Genomic DNA, 15,543 nt, shown 5'->3' with positions numbered 1-15,543 from the left:
GCAGATTTAATCAGATTGGCTCCAAACTTGGTGTATGTAAGCGTGACTACGTTGTGACCAAAAGTTATCACAGGATTTGCCCAATGTTGAATGGTGCGCCCGCTGCCGAGCGTTGAATCTTGAGGTCTCGCCATGAAAAACGAAATTGCTGTAGCTTTGGCATAAATAGACCTGTCTCCACCAAACTTCACGATTCATATTAGTCCCGCCCATATTTCCTGATACTGATAGACCCACCTAGTGGCGACAGGAAGTAGGTCTTATCAAACGCTTATTTTTCGATTTATCTGAAAGTTACATGCTGTGGTGTATATTTGATGTACAAAAACATGATGTATAATTATAGTTTTTTTGGGGAGTTTTTCCTTATCCGCTGCGAGGGTCATAAGGACAGAGGGATGTCGTATGCTGTAAAGCCCTGTGAGGCAAATTGTGATTTGTGATATTGGGCTTTATAAATAAAATTGATTGACGATTGATGAATTAGTGCGCTCTCCAACTCCCTCTAGTGGAAAGAGGAAGTGATACAAAATGTGAAATATGTCATTCCAGCACTGTATCAAGGATATGCAGAGTCACTCCTGCATGCGATATCTAACTTTGACAGAAATGAACTGACACGTCAGAAGGCATCCTGCCAGCCCCCCCGAGTTGCATGAAGGTGCGAGGGCCCGTTCATCGCTGCTTGCAGCTTTAATTTTCTGATTGTTTCACAATGGTTACGTTCAACAGCACAAACTTCCCCACATACCTCCGCCCAACCCTGCAGCTCCACCTCAAACCTCAGAGCAACACACAGAAAGAGGAGAATAGGAGTAATTGTCAATTTACTACGTTACCATCTCTCAAGCATAGATATTAACTAGTATTTTTATAGATCCATGTTTTCTATCTACAAAGGATTATCTTGTAAAACAGCATATGAATCTGACGCTCTCCCTTCCGCGTGTCTTGTCTAAAAACTAACCCTGCATGAGCTGATCTCACCCGGGGTCACAGCTCTCCTCTCAGTGGCACCACGACCGTGCCACACACGCGCCCCGTAATCTCTTGTTACAGTTTATGGCAGATAAGACTACAACAATACACACATCGTAACATGTGTATGATAATCAACCGCTCCACGGATTGATTTCTCAACGACTTCATTGAAAACAAATGCACACGGCAGGGAGGAGGGTTAGTAAAACAGAGGAAAAGTGACAGGAAGCTAAATTTCTCAGCTTCGCGTCGCAGTTTATTTATTAATGTGGTTAAAAATACAACCTACCTTGAATGTTGCCAAAATCGCTATCTCTGCTGCTGTTAGTTTGAAAACAATCCAGCACTGGCAGGCCTTCTCTCCTTCTCACTCCGCCATGCAGACAAAAGTCACTCTCCTTTGATTGGCTGTGGGACAAAAGCCCCTCTCCTCTGATTGGCTGTGGGACAAAAGCCCCTCTCCTCTGATTGGTTGTGGAATCAGTCGATCTCAGATCAGCACCCGCCTTTTTCTCCATAGACTGAATGCACAGATAGTTTTTCACCAAATATCTCAGTGGAGGCACGATTTGTGATTTGTAGTTGAGGGAAACAGAATCTGTGACTCGTGGGGAAGGAAACAGAATCTATGACTTGTGGGGAAGGAAACAGAATCTGTGACTCGTGAGGAAGGAAACAGAATCTGTGACTCGTGGGGAAGGAAACAGAATCTGTGACTCGTGGGGAAGATTCGAGCAGTTGTAATTATTGATTTGTATTTGTGTTTTAAAGGAACACAAATAATTTCCTGAGAAATTATTTTACATACATTGAACATTTTTTGCACAAGTTCACATTCAGGTTTGCACATATTCAAATTTTGTCCACAACTTCACATTGTTTGATACAGGTGCACAAATATGTTTTGCACCAAATATACTGCAACAATAGGAGCAAAAATGTGAGCGTGTCAGTTTTTTAATCTGTGACTTGTAAAATAGGATTTGTGCACCTGTAATTAAGAATTTGTGAATGTGTAAGTGTTGTGTTGTATTTGTGGAGAGAAAAAAAAATCTACAAGTACACAACTCATACTGACACACATAAAAATCACTGTACAAGTACACAACTCATACTTACACACATACAAATCACTGTACACAACTACAAATTCTACTGTTACAGGTGCTCAAACCTTTTTACTATACCTTACTACTATACCTTCATACTAATCTCCCCCACCTGCACTCAGGATCTGTGAAGGGGATGCGTGTCAGTTCTTTTACAAAGAGAAGACAAGGAAGGAACCTGGCCCTGACACTGGCCCTCATTTAATAAAACAAACTTATGACAGAAAACTGGGTGTATAGTCATTTCCAAGCACAGCTCTGTATTTATCAATGAGGATGTGAGTGGAAGCTACGATCAAATCTCATGTCAGGTCTCGACTCCTGTACGTAAGTTTGAGTCAGCGTGAACCTACAGTGCAGCATAGTAAATCTGGCTGAGGTGGAGAATTGTTATTGACCCAATTCTGACTGACATCTAAGTATTTGCAGCCATAGATTAACACTTAAAAATGTATAGAGTGCATGGAAACCCCGCCTTCTTACCCAACCAATACATTCTGATCACATCACAGATTTTTTTATTGCTTATCTTGGCTCAAGGAAAGTTTTACATATATGCAACCTCAATGGATCAAAAATTCATAATGAAAAGATTTCAAATTAACCTTGGTGGCAGTTGGAGGTGTCCGGTCAACGGTTATTTTACTGGTCTGTGGGGAAAATGCTTTGTGGGCCTCTAGATCTCACTAATATATATCTTGTTAACTTGATCCATACAAAAAAAATTAAAAATGGATATTCACTGTTTTACAGCAGTTATACTTTTTTTTTTTTTTAAGTTTTAAAACACAAAAACTCAACGCGTGTACAACTTACAAACTTGCTCTCTAAATCCCAGCAACAGCAGTCACTCAGGTAGCGAACGACCAAACCTCTGATGAAGTCAATGAGCAGGATGCTGGCCACTGTGAAGATCATGTCAATGATGGACAGCTTCAACATCTCCTGGAGACACACCATAAACACTGTCGTGAGAACATCATGTAAATATACAAACATATGCAGTTTCTTTAATTATTCACCACTCAAAGCAGGCTACTCAAAACCTGCTCATTACATTAGTAGTGTCTGCAGCTGTGTGTTTCAGCACTCAGCTGTCTGCTCATACAGGACTTGCATGGAGAGAAGCTGTTGTAATCCTTCTTATCAGTATAATACGGTGGCCGACAAGGACAAACGCGATGCAAATAGAGAAACGCACTGCAAATAGAGAAACGCACTGCATATAAGAAAACAAATGCAACGGGAAAATGCTGCAAATACAGAAATGTGCTGCAAATACAGAAACACACTGCAAATAGAGAAACGCGCTGCATATGAGAAAACAAATGCAACGGGAAAATGCTGCATATACAGAAAGGTGCTGCATATACTGAAACGTGCTGCAAATAAGAAAACAAATGCAAAAAGAAAATGCTACATATACACTCATACAACGAAAGTGCTCCAGACCTCTAGGGGCAGTGCTGAGCTTCCACCCGAGAGACAGACGAGTGAGCGAGAAGAAGAAAGTCATGTTTGGAGGAAAGTTGGAGCCGGGACAGGCAACACAGAAAGGTACGTATTCTTTTTTCTTTTTCTTTCTTTCTTGTTTTTCACATGTGGCCCTAATCTTTTACTGTATAATTAAAGTGAAGCTCGTGCTGGTGTTTATTTGACATTAGCGTGCTACAGACTTTGAGTTCTACACAAGTAGTGTATCCGTAGTAGTAATGTTAGCTAACGTTACTTTCCTGTACACCGCAGGTTTCAGTTCGGAGGCCTACTTTTCTGAACATTTTTTAATGTATAATACAGAGGTCATGATTACATTATAGACTTATTCATTATAGACTTTTAACAGCTCATATCATAAATAATTTGATATTAGTTTTTGGGTTATAAAATTAAATATTATCTATTTGTGTTTAGAGCTGAACCGCTGTGAAACAATCATAAAATAATGTTGTCTCTGATTTGCCTGCTGTCTATCAGCGCTGAGTGCCGCCTCCTCCCATTCAGTCTGTACCGCGGACACAACGCTGCACTGCCCGAGTCCGAGGAGGAGGACAGAAAAGACACTTTTGCTATTCATAATGAAAACTCCATGGGCTGCAATAATCCAAGATCAGAGGCTCGCCGCCATTATAGGAAATATGCACGAGTGGGATAAAAACATGAAGGTGAAAGTGATTACATCCAGCAAGGACTTTCACCCAACTTTGATTGTGATGATAATAATAAATAATAGCAATGATAATGATAAATAATCTAACCCAATACATTCATAAAAATGAAACAAAAGAGCCTAACATAGGAAACAGATTATCATGACATTTATATTAAAATCCTACAAACAAGGAAAATCAAATCAAATAAATCCACCATAAAAACACTTCCAAGGCTTCTATTAAAGTTTTTTTTTTTAATGAACGTGATTTTGATATGCTTTACATTTAGTTAAAAGGCAAGTTTCAATATTTTGTAAGACAGCTAGGCTGTCATAATTTGTGCATACGCATGGTCTGAGGAAGTTCTAAATTTGTTTGCAGAATGAGGCCCATTGTGTACAGGTCCACAAGAGACGGCAGATTGCAGCTGAAGGTCTTCTCTGCAGACTGGATAATGTGCTGCAGCCTGTTCTTGCTGAAAAATGTTGTCTCTTTATCTTTTTCTCCCTTTGTTTGTCAGGGTCAGCATCGGACAGCCCCATGTAAGAGGATCTGATTCGGAAGTATTTCCATCTAAAGAAAGAGAAGAAAATGGAAATCAATAAAATGTAACACATCTATATAATCTGTCATTTGATTTTATGAGTCTACATGGTCACTGGTGTGTGAGCATACCTTCACTGTTTTCTGTTCCTTCTTAGACTTAAGACGTGTCTTTGAAAATAATGTCTTTCTCTCCCTCACTTTTATTTCCCTAAATTTAAGAAAGGACTCTAGACCAGACCTTGCTTTATTCATTACTCCTTTATTAACTCTTTTTAAAGGGGATTTATGCATTGCATTGCATTGCATTGCATTCCTCATCACATATACATGTATGTATATAATGTTAAATTATCGGTTGCTCATATTATACATGGCCAAAGTTTCAAATAATGGGGTAGAATACGTAGAAGTAATCCCTGTGAGTAGAAAGCACAAGCCTCAGACTGCTCTGAATGCCAGCTGATGTCATCTCGCAAGTCGACATATTCCATATTTCTATAGTTTCTATAGTTTGTTTCCGTTGCTCCAGAAGCAAAGGAGCAGGACAGAGTGGGCTCATTGGGATCTAAATAGCTTTAGTGGCTCGAACAGTTGTCATCTCTTCACGGCTTAACTTCTTTTTGCCCTCTGCACCTCTGCCCGTTGCATTTCTTTTTACACACCTTCTCTGCTCTCCCTTTCGCCTCTCTCCACCTTTCTCTTATTCAAAAGCCTGTCACTGATCAATAAAGTATCCAATCATATGTGGAGACAAGGTCGAAAATAAACTAACGTTAACTGCAATCAAATCCCTGGGGTGTCCCAGAAAGTAACGTTAGTTACAGTAACGTTAGCTAACATTACCACTACGGATACACTACTCATGTAGAACTCAAAGTCTCTAGCACGCTAACGTCAGCTGTGTAAATCAGCTTCACTTTCATTATACAGTAAAAGATAAGGGCCACATGTGAAAAACAAGAAAAAAAGAAAAAGAAAAAAGAATAGTACCTTTCTGTGTTGCCTGTCCCGGCTCCAACTTTCCTCCAAACATAACTTTCTTCTTCTCGCTCACTCGTCTGTCTCTCGGGTGGAAGCTCAGCACTGCCCCTAGAGGCCTGGAGCACTTCCATTGTATGAGTGTATATGCAGCATTTTCTTATTTGCAGCATGTTTCAGTATATGCAGCACGTTTCTGTATATGCAGCGTTTTCCCGTTGCATTTGTTTTCTCATATACAGCGCGTTTCTCTATTTGCAGCACGTTTCTGTATTTGCAGCATGTTTCTGTATTTGCAGCATTTTCCCTTTGCATTTGTTTTCTTATATGCAGTGCGTTTCTGTATTTGCATCGCGTTTGTCCTTATCGGCCACCGTAATGCCCCCTCAGGACGAATTTAATAACTTTAGTGGTTCCCCTAACATTCCTTATAGTGGCAGTCACTTTGTCCAATACTTTATTTTATAAGCTAACACTAATGACATTTGTTGGGTGGTTAGCATCAGCAAGAGGGTTCTTAGTTCGAACCGAGGGTGGAGGGTTCAAACCGAGGGTAGGGAGGCCCTTCTGTGTGGAATTTGTATGCTTTCCGCGAGTCAGCATGGGTTTTCTCTGGGTACTCTAGCTTGTTCCACAATCCAAAGACATGCAAGTTAGGTTGAGCGGTGACTCCAAAGTGCCCATAAGTGTGAATGGGAGAGTGAATGGTTATCTGTCTCTATGTGTTATCCCTGTTACAACCTGTCCGGGGTGTAATCTGCTGCTCGCCTAATGTCAGCTGGGATAGGCTCCAGCCCCCCTGTGACCCCCAACAGGATAAGCAGTTACGGAAAATGAATGAATGAATAATGACAATTGTATTAAAACTATGGCTCAAAAGGTGAAGCAGCCCAAGTATCCTCGAGCAAGATACTTAATCCAAAAAATACTAAACCCCAAACTGTGTGTGTGAACATGTATCTGATGAGCTCATTCATACACATTCATTCTTGAGTACGTGAATGATGGGTGAATGGTGCTTTTGTTGTCAGGTGAGTGAATGTTTACCAAGACTGGACTATATAGGGCTATATATCAATTCATTTAACATTCCCATCAGCCCCTGCAAATGTTTTCTGATTTTTATTCATCATTATTATTATTATTTTAATTTTTGTATTCTGATTGACATCCACAGTACTATAGTGGCACTCGTATTCAAATTAGGGCTGGGCGATATGGCTTAAAAATAAATATTGCAATATTACAGTTAAAGTGAAGTTAAATAAAATAGCTACAGTCATAATAAAGTATCTGTACTGTCATAAGTTAAATAAAGTACTGTTAGAATAAAGTTAAATAAAGTATTGATATAATAATCAAAGTGGAACCACTGGTGCTTTTATTTTGATCTCAGGCTTTTGCTGTTAACTTGAATGGTGTTTCTTAAAGTAAAGGATCATTTCTTGGTAGGACAGGTCCCTCAAAGGAAGGATCCTACAGAGGCAAGGCAAGAGTCCAACCTAGCATTCGGTGAACACACATTGGAACAGGCTAGCAAGTGCCCCCAGGTGTGCATCATTAACCCTCTGGGGACTGAGGGAGTTTCAAATGACTGATTTTGGCACTCTCTAATGTTGTTGTACAATTTGAACAAATGTAAGCAGTAACTTCAGAGTCAAATGGCTTTTAGGGAGAATGTATTTCTTAATTATACAAACAATTGGCTAAAGGAAACTTTTGTGAAAAGTAGTTATAGAATTCTGCTACAGTGTGTGAAAAAACTGACTTAAATCATTGTGATGAATTTTTTTATGTCAGCTGAGGTGATTCAGTTAAGTCTTAGGTATGTATGAAGCATTAACACTTCCATTTGCTCCATCAATTTGGACAATTAAATGCCTATCTAAAAATGTCCGGCATCTTGTTTTGGGATAAAGAATTGGCAGTGGGAAGGGTAATCCTTCTTTTCACTGAATATACAAAAGGTACTGCTCCCAGGTGAGGCAAAGTGAAGCCCCGCCCACAGACACTCACAGACATATTCACATCCTGATTCCTTTTCAGAGTGAAGTAAAGACAACAGCTGAAAAAGTCCTAAATTGCCACATCATTTACAATCGATACACATACTCTCACATAGAGTCACACTGTGATTCCAAAGTGTTCCAGATTTTATATGTGTATAACCACACATTCAGCTTCAGTAATTCAAATTGTGGATCTGATGAGCTGCACTGCTCTGAAACGGCTGACCCCGCCAATTGTACATGATACCGCCATATAATCCTCCAAAATATGTTTACCTCATAACAGGTGAGTGATACTTTGGCCTGCAGGACATTCTATTGTGTTTACTGTAGAATTGTCACGTCCTTATTATGTGAATAGTGGGGGGAGGAAGGGGGCGGACACTTAACGCTCCATATATATATATATATATATATACATACATATATATATATCAGAATGGACAGGAGTGTGTGTGAAGTAGCATGATTGTGAGTATTTCTTTGAGTGTGTGTGTGTGTGTGTGTGTGTGTGTGTGTGTGTGTGCTCATGCGTGCGTGTGTGTTTGGGAGAGGGAGAGAGCAACGGGAGAAAACTGAAATGCCAAAGCGAGTTTCATGTCGGTGACTTAAAAAGTTACGTGGCCATTTATACTAGAAATTTGCAATAGTCATATTGTACATCGCACAAAGAACAAGCCGTGATACATTACAGTATATTCGATATATCAATCACCCCTAATTCTTATCAATTTTACCCTAAATCTTTTATATTCAATATTTCAAAGCCACTGAAACAGCATTTTAGTCATAAGGGAACGCATTCAGTAAAAGTGACCCCAGTCTGGCTTTAGACACTCATTAGAATTTGTGTGACTTTATTTTCAGTGGACCAACTTCCTGTTGAAGAAAGGCACAAAACATGCCATGTGAAGAAGTATATTGTATAGCAATCAAAAGAGAGAACCTGTCCAACATAGGTCTCCCAGCATTGGTCCTGCTGAGAGCGGGTGTTCTTCTCAAACAGAGCTGTCTGGTTGGAGATGATCCCTGACCTGCTCGTGCTGGTGTTTGTAACATCGAGAACCATGGCAATGGTCGCTATGGTGCTGTTGCGTGGCTCAAAGACAGAGATCTCAGAAACCAGAGTGGATGGGCTGTCTACCTCAGGCTGAGAGATGGTGGCCAGGAAGGACCTGGGGTCAGACCAGTTACCTGGATTCAATGGGACCTGGAAGACAAATACAGTAGGGTCCATCACCAGCTACATGCTATGATACTCTTATGGGCAACTAATAATGTCACAGCTGTGAAAGGAATAGTTCAACATATTGGGAAATGGCTTGAGTTGAGAAGATACACATATCAGTATCATGTCTGTGTGTTCAGTGCAGAGCCTCAAACAGGCCGACGTTAAGCATGAAGACTGGACACGGGAAACAGCTGGCCTGGCTGGCTCACTCCAATCTCATTTAACCTCAACACAAACATAAATGTGTAAACATTGTGTTTTTAGTAACATGCTCAAATTATGTCATGGCAAACAACATCAGGGCACAGACACAACAGATGTAGCATGCCTAATTTGCACTTTTAATGATGGCTAAGAGCAAAACCTTGCAATTTACATGTAATTTCACCGCGTTTGATAGTTGTAAAGTGTGCATATTTGTGTTATTGTCATATTTTTATGTTATTTTACATTATGTATTTAACGCTATGTTACACAGTATCCAAGTCAGACTGGGTTTGTACCCTCCTGGTGAGTGTGAGACTGGAAAAAGAAACCTTTAAATATTAACCCTCTACCTCAGGATGAGTGCAACCACAAAAACAGGAGTCATACCGGCTTGAATGTCACCCAGTCAATAAGTTTCGCTTCAGGTGTTGGGGAACCAGGGAACCCTGATGAGAAATTGGGAACTGGAACAAAGCATAGATGGACTAGAACAGAAGATAGAGGACTGTTGGAATGCTACTAAACAAGTAACCCCAGCGAGAGTGGTTACATGCAGAGGATGTGGGACATATGGATGCTTCGAAACCCAACATCAACACTGACAAAGAAATAACTCCTGGCCCAGTGTTCCAACGTCCACAAATGACAACAGCTATCACAACTAGAGATTGATGAGGTTCAACAAACATGCTACGGCAAGGAGGAGCCAGCATGACAGGTCAAAGTGGGGATCCCCCCATTTCGAGATTGGGTACCAAGCCCCAAGAATAGATCCACCCAGGGTTGAAACTGAAAAAATACTTTAAGAGCATAGGAAGAAGGAGGCATCACACAACACCGATGCTAAGTGGCTAGTGGCTAAGAGCAGACTGCAGCAATCTCCCAGAACAAGAGCCAGTTACCGTTACATCGGCAGACATCCAAGACAGAGTGTCAGGTATGAAGAGCTGGACAGCACCACGCCCTGACATGATCCACACCTACTGGCTTAAGAAATTAAGTGCATTCCATGAACACCTGGTAGCACAAATGAGCCAGCTGCTGATGGATGAGACCCATCCAGAGTGGATGACCGACGGACGGTCCTGATCATGAAGGATCCCCAGAAGGGCACGGTTCCATCCAACTACCAGCCAATAACCTACCTCTGTACAACAGTGAAGCTCCTGTCAGGCGTCATAGCGGCTAAGATGAATAGGCACATGGCCATGAGCAAGGCCCAGAAAGGACGTAGTAGTAATACCAAGGGAGCCAAGCACCAGCTACTGGTCGATAGAGCAGTCCCCCAAGACTGCAAGACCAGGCAGACCAACCTATGCACCACCTGGATTGACTACAAGAAAGCCCATGACTCAGTGCCACCACATAACCACAATGCTTGGAAATGTACACCACAACAGGACACTAAGAGCCTTCATCAAGAACTCAATGGAGGTGTGGAAAATGACTCTGGAGGCCAACTCAAAGACAACTGCACAAGTTACCATCAAGTGCAGCATATGCCAAGGAGATGCACTGTCCCCACTACTGTTCTGCATAGGCCTAAACCCCCTCAGCCAACTCATCATAAAGAGTGGCTACGGATCTGAGGTGGGGTCAAGGACTGGTGAGCATCAGAGCCACTGTCCAGGACAAAACAACCAAGATCCAGGAATACATCAGGAAGATGGCCCCCGAAGATGAGCTGCTAAGTCAATACTTCGGGCAGCAGAAACCCAAGAATGCAGAAGAGGAGGATGAACCATCATGGAAGGATAAGCCCCTGCACGGCATGTACCACCGACAGATTGAAGAAGTGGCCCACATCAGAAAATCTTACCAGTGACTGGAAAAGGCTGGACTGAAAGACAGCATGGAAGCACTAATCTTGGCAGCACAGGAACAGGCATTTAGTACAAGATTAATAGCAACAGGGGTCAACCACACCAGACAGGACCCTAGGTGCAGGCTATGCAAAGATGCTCCGAAGACAGTTCAGCACATAATAGCAGGGTGTAAGATGCAGGCAGGAAGATCCACATGGAACACCATAACCAGGTAGCTGGCATAGTGTACAGGAACATCTGCACTGAGTATGGGCTGGAAGTGCCAAGGTCACAATGGAAGACATCTCCTACGAGCTAAGATTGTGTGGGACTTCCAGATCCAGACTGACGAACTGGTGATGGCTAAACACGCAGACATCGTGTTGATACACAAACAACAGAAGAAAGCAGTGATGATAGATGTAGCAATGCAAGTGACAGCAACATCAGGAAGAAGGAACACGAGAAGCTTGAAAAATACCAAGGGCTGAAAGAGGAGCTAGAAAAGATGTGGGGAGTAAAGGCAACAGTGGTGCCAGTGGTAATCAGATTTAATCAATATCTGTGATTGCTGGCCAATCTATTTAAGTGGCAGGTTTGGCGTAAACCTACCATAAACCAGTGACCAAATGACAATGGAAGCAAACAAATGAACCCGAAAACCCAACTGGACAGAGGAGCAATGTCTTCTGTTGGCCCAATTAGTTGACAAGCGGAAAACTATTTTAAGAGGTTCAATTTGGCCCAGGTATCACAGCGCACGCCAAGAGGCAGGCATGGGAGGACATAGCGCAACAGATAAACACTGTATTCCCTCTAGTTGTGCGTGTGAAAAGAGGTGGTATGTGTTGCAGTCCAAAGCAAGAGTGGAGATTGCAGCACACAAACGGGAATCCTCACTCACAGGTGAGTGCTATACATCTTACAACTCCTGGCAAAGTTAAGTTCGTACTCGTACTCGTACTCGTACTTGTCGTCCTCCGCTTATCCGGGTCCGGGTGGCGGGGGCAGCAGCCTCAGCAAAGAAGCCCAGACAGTCCTCTCCCCAGCCACTTCCGTCAGCTCTTCCGTGGGAACCCCGAGGCGTTCCCAGGCCAGCCGGGTGATGTAGTCCCTTCAGCGTGTTCTGGGGCGGCCCCGAGGTCTCCTCCCGGTTGGACACGCCCGAAACACCTCCCAAGGGAGGTGTCTGGAAGGCATCCTTACCAGATGCCCGAACCACCTCAACTGGCTCCTCTCGATGTGGAGGAGCAGCGGCTCTACTCCGAGTCCCTCCTGGATGTCTGAGCTCCTCACCCTATCCCAAAGGCTGAGCCCAGCCACCCTGCGGAGGAAACTCATTTTGGCCGCTTGTACTCGCGATCTCATTCTTTCGGTCACTACCCAGAGCTCGTGACCATAGGTGAGGGTTGGAACGTAGATCGACCGGTAAATCGAGAGCTTCGCTTTCTGGCTAAGCTCCCTCTTCACCACAATGGACCGGTTAAGCACCTGCATCACTGCTGACGCCGCCCCAATCCGCCTGTCAATCTCCCGCTCCATCCTACCCTCACTCGTGAACAAGATCCCGAGATACTTAAACTCCTCCACCTGAGGAAGGACCTCCCCCCCGACCTGGAGTGGGCAATCCACCCTTTTCCGGCTGAGGACCATGGCCTCAGACTTGGAGGTGCTGATTCTCATCCCAGCCGCTTCACACTCGGCTGCGAACCGTCCCAGCGAGAGCTGGAGGTCACTGTTCGATGGAGCTAGGAGGACCACGTCATCTGCAATAAGCAGGGACGAGATCCTCCCATCACCGAACCTGACACAACGTACAGGCAGAGAGTCTGGGGGCTATCAAAAAGCCCACCCCGACCCTCCGCCTCTCACCCGGAGCAACTCCAGCGAAGGAGAGGTAAGAAGGTAGGAAAGGTAGAACAAGTTGTTTTTTATGTACCAATAGGCAAGTAAACAGAATGTCAAACAAATTGAATTTAAAGTATAGGTCATGACGCATATACATTTTATATTTTTTTATGATATTAATAAAAAACAAAAACTAAACTGTCTTGAATTAACAGTGTTTGCGATCTGAGGAACCAGGGCCTTCAACTTCGCAGGTGTGCGACCCTCAGCCTGTTCAAAGCCTGTCTGATGCTGCTGCTGCCTCAACACCACCCCTGCAGGACAGAAAATTGGAAATTGAAATGGATGTCCTCCAACAGCACAAGAGAGTACTTTGTTTACAGGAGGAGTACTACAAACTAAAAATCGAGCTTCTAGAAAATAAATTACATGATAAGAAAATAATGCATTCACGTGTCTTTATTACAACATGCTTTATAATGTATGCCTAGTAAAACTACGATTTCTTGGTTCAATACAGCTACAAGTTTTTATATTACATCGACTGTAACTTGCCTAAAATGCAAATGTGTAAACTGCGCTCTGTAAGTTAAGTTTAGTTTAGTTTATTGTTGTCATATACATTAAAAGTACAGTGTACAGTCAATGCAATGAAATGCATTTTGCCAGACCCCTTCTCAACCCTCATATCACAATAAAAAAAACAATAAAAAATAAATAATAAGTCAATAAAAAGTAAAATAGTATAAACAACATTCAATAAACATCCAGAGGAATAATCACGTGCACACATAGCACTAAGTGCTACTGTTTAGCAGTCTGATGGCCTGTGGATAAAAACTGTCCTTGAGGTGACTGGTGCGTGCCTTAATGCTCTGTAGACGTTTGCCTGAAGAGAGGTAGGAGAACAGGCTATGTGCTGGGTGGTAAGAGTCCTTTAGGATGTGTAGAGCCTTGTTCTTGCAGCGGGTGGTGTAGATGTCCGTTACCTGTGGCAGTGGTGATCCAATGATTTTTGAAGGGGTTTTTACTGTTTTTTTAATGAGCTTATGATCCTGAGCTGTAATACTGACAAACCAAACTAGGATGCCTCCTGTGAGAATGCTTTCAATAGTTGATCTGTAGAAATTGATGAGAGAACTTGTGGACAAACCATTTTTCTTGAGACACCTCAGAAAGAATAGTCTCTGTTATGCCTTTTTGACCAACATGCTGGTGTTCAAAGACCAGCAGAGGGAGTCAGTGATTCGAATGCCCAAAAACTTAAAGGAGTTCACAATCTCAACAGCAGCATTATTAACACAAACAGGAAGGTGTGTGGAATTGGATTTCCTGAAATCAATGATTAGTTCTTTTGTTTTTGCAACATTCAGAGAAAGGTTATTGTTGTTGCACCAAACAGACAGATTTGCTACCTCGTCCCTATAAGCAGCCTCGTCATTGTTAATAATGAGTCCAATAACTGTGGTATCGTCTGCGAATTTCACAATTATGTTGTTGTGGTGTTTCTGGTGACTAAGGCAACAGCCTGGAGGCGCACCGGTGTTAAGAACAACTGTGGATGAGTAGTTGGCATTAACTCGTACTGTCTGAGTTCTGCCTGTCAGAAAGTCGTAAATCCACCTGCAGATGGAATCGATAAACAGCAATCTGACATATTAGCATTTTTGCACTCCAGATGTTCAAGCACAGTATGAATAGACAGTGATACAGCATCCTCAACAGATATGTTAGGTCGATAAGCAAACTCTAGAGGGTCGAGATTAACAGGAATATTGTTGTTTATGTATGTCTTCACCAGGGGCCCGTTGCACAAAAGTAGGATTCAGACATCCAGGATAAATGACTGAGCTGGGTTCAACAAATCCAGAACAAGAGCGTCCAGGCTTAATTGGTTGCACAAAGACCAAGCCAGGATGAGCAGACACGGATTCATCAAGCCAGGTGAAACCAATCCTGGATCAGTGCGCGCACGTGGCTTCCTCAAATAGACCCCGCCATCAATTACAGATTCACCGATTCATCATGGCAACAAGAGCGGCGTACTTTTCCCCGTCGGAGGCAGAAATCCTCATGGAGGCTTACGAAGAGGTAAAGGATCAAATCAAAAAGAAAGGCAACACCGCCACAGTTATAAAACAACAAGAGAAAGCGTGTCAAAGTATTGCAGACCACCTGAATGCGTAAGTAGTGCACAAATACACACTCACTGCTCCGCTGAAACCATCACAATTACAATCCAAATAGTTAATTAACATCTCCGAAAACGTAGGCCTACTCTGATTATGAATCAGTTGAAATTGTAAGTGAAATTGACTCCAGATGTGAGTGAAATTGTGTAAATGTAACTCCATCAGACTGTATAACTCTTTGATAAATAGATGAGCTCACTGACTTAATTGCATTTCCCTTTGAGATAAATAAAGTTCCTCTTATCTTATGTTTGCTCCTCATGCTCCATGCTCCTCTGCTGTTTCATATGTATGCAAGTGTGTGTGTGTGTGTGTGTGTGTGTGTTTGTGTGTGCATGCGTGTGTATGCTGATTGATCATAAGAATATATATATATACACATATATATATATATATATATATATATATATATATACAGTGGTGTGAAAAAGTGTTTGCCCCCTTCCTGATTTCTTACTTTTTTGCATGTTTTCCACACTTAAATGTT

The 15,543-nt window shown here is 42.3% G+C and overlaps 1 protein-coding gene across 1 annotated transcript in view; it reads right to left on the bottom strand.

The window, feature by feature from the left end:
• The window catches only part of LOC126388162 (transmembrane channel-like protein 3), a 207,842-nt gene that overhangs the window by 74,704 nt on the left and 117,595 nt on the right, over positions 1 to 15,543 (bottom strand). Inside the window, exons 13-14 of the mRNA XM_050041079.1 lie at positions 8,720 to 8,983; positions 2,907 to 3,035 (exon numbers count right to left, since the gene is read on the bottom strand). Of these exons, the coding sequence (XP_049897036.1) occupies positions 2,907 to 3,035; positions 8,720 to 8,983 (393 nt within the window). The remainder of the gene's footprint in view (positions 1 to 2,906; positions 3,036 to 8,719; positions 8,984 to 15,543) is intronic.

The sequence above is a fragment of the Epinephelus moara genome, chromosome 1 (genome assembly GCF_006386435.1).
Source record: "Epinephelus moara isolate mb chromosome 1, YSFRI_EMoa_1.0, whole genome shotgun sequence".
NCBI lineage: Eukaryota > Metazoa > Chordata > Actinopteri > Perciformes > Serranidae > Epinephelus > Epinephelus moara.
This window is presented reverse-complemented; position numbering and strand designations above follow the sequence as displayed.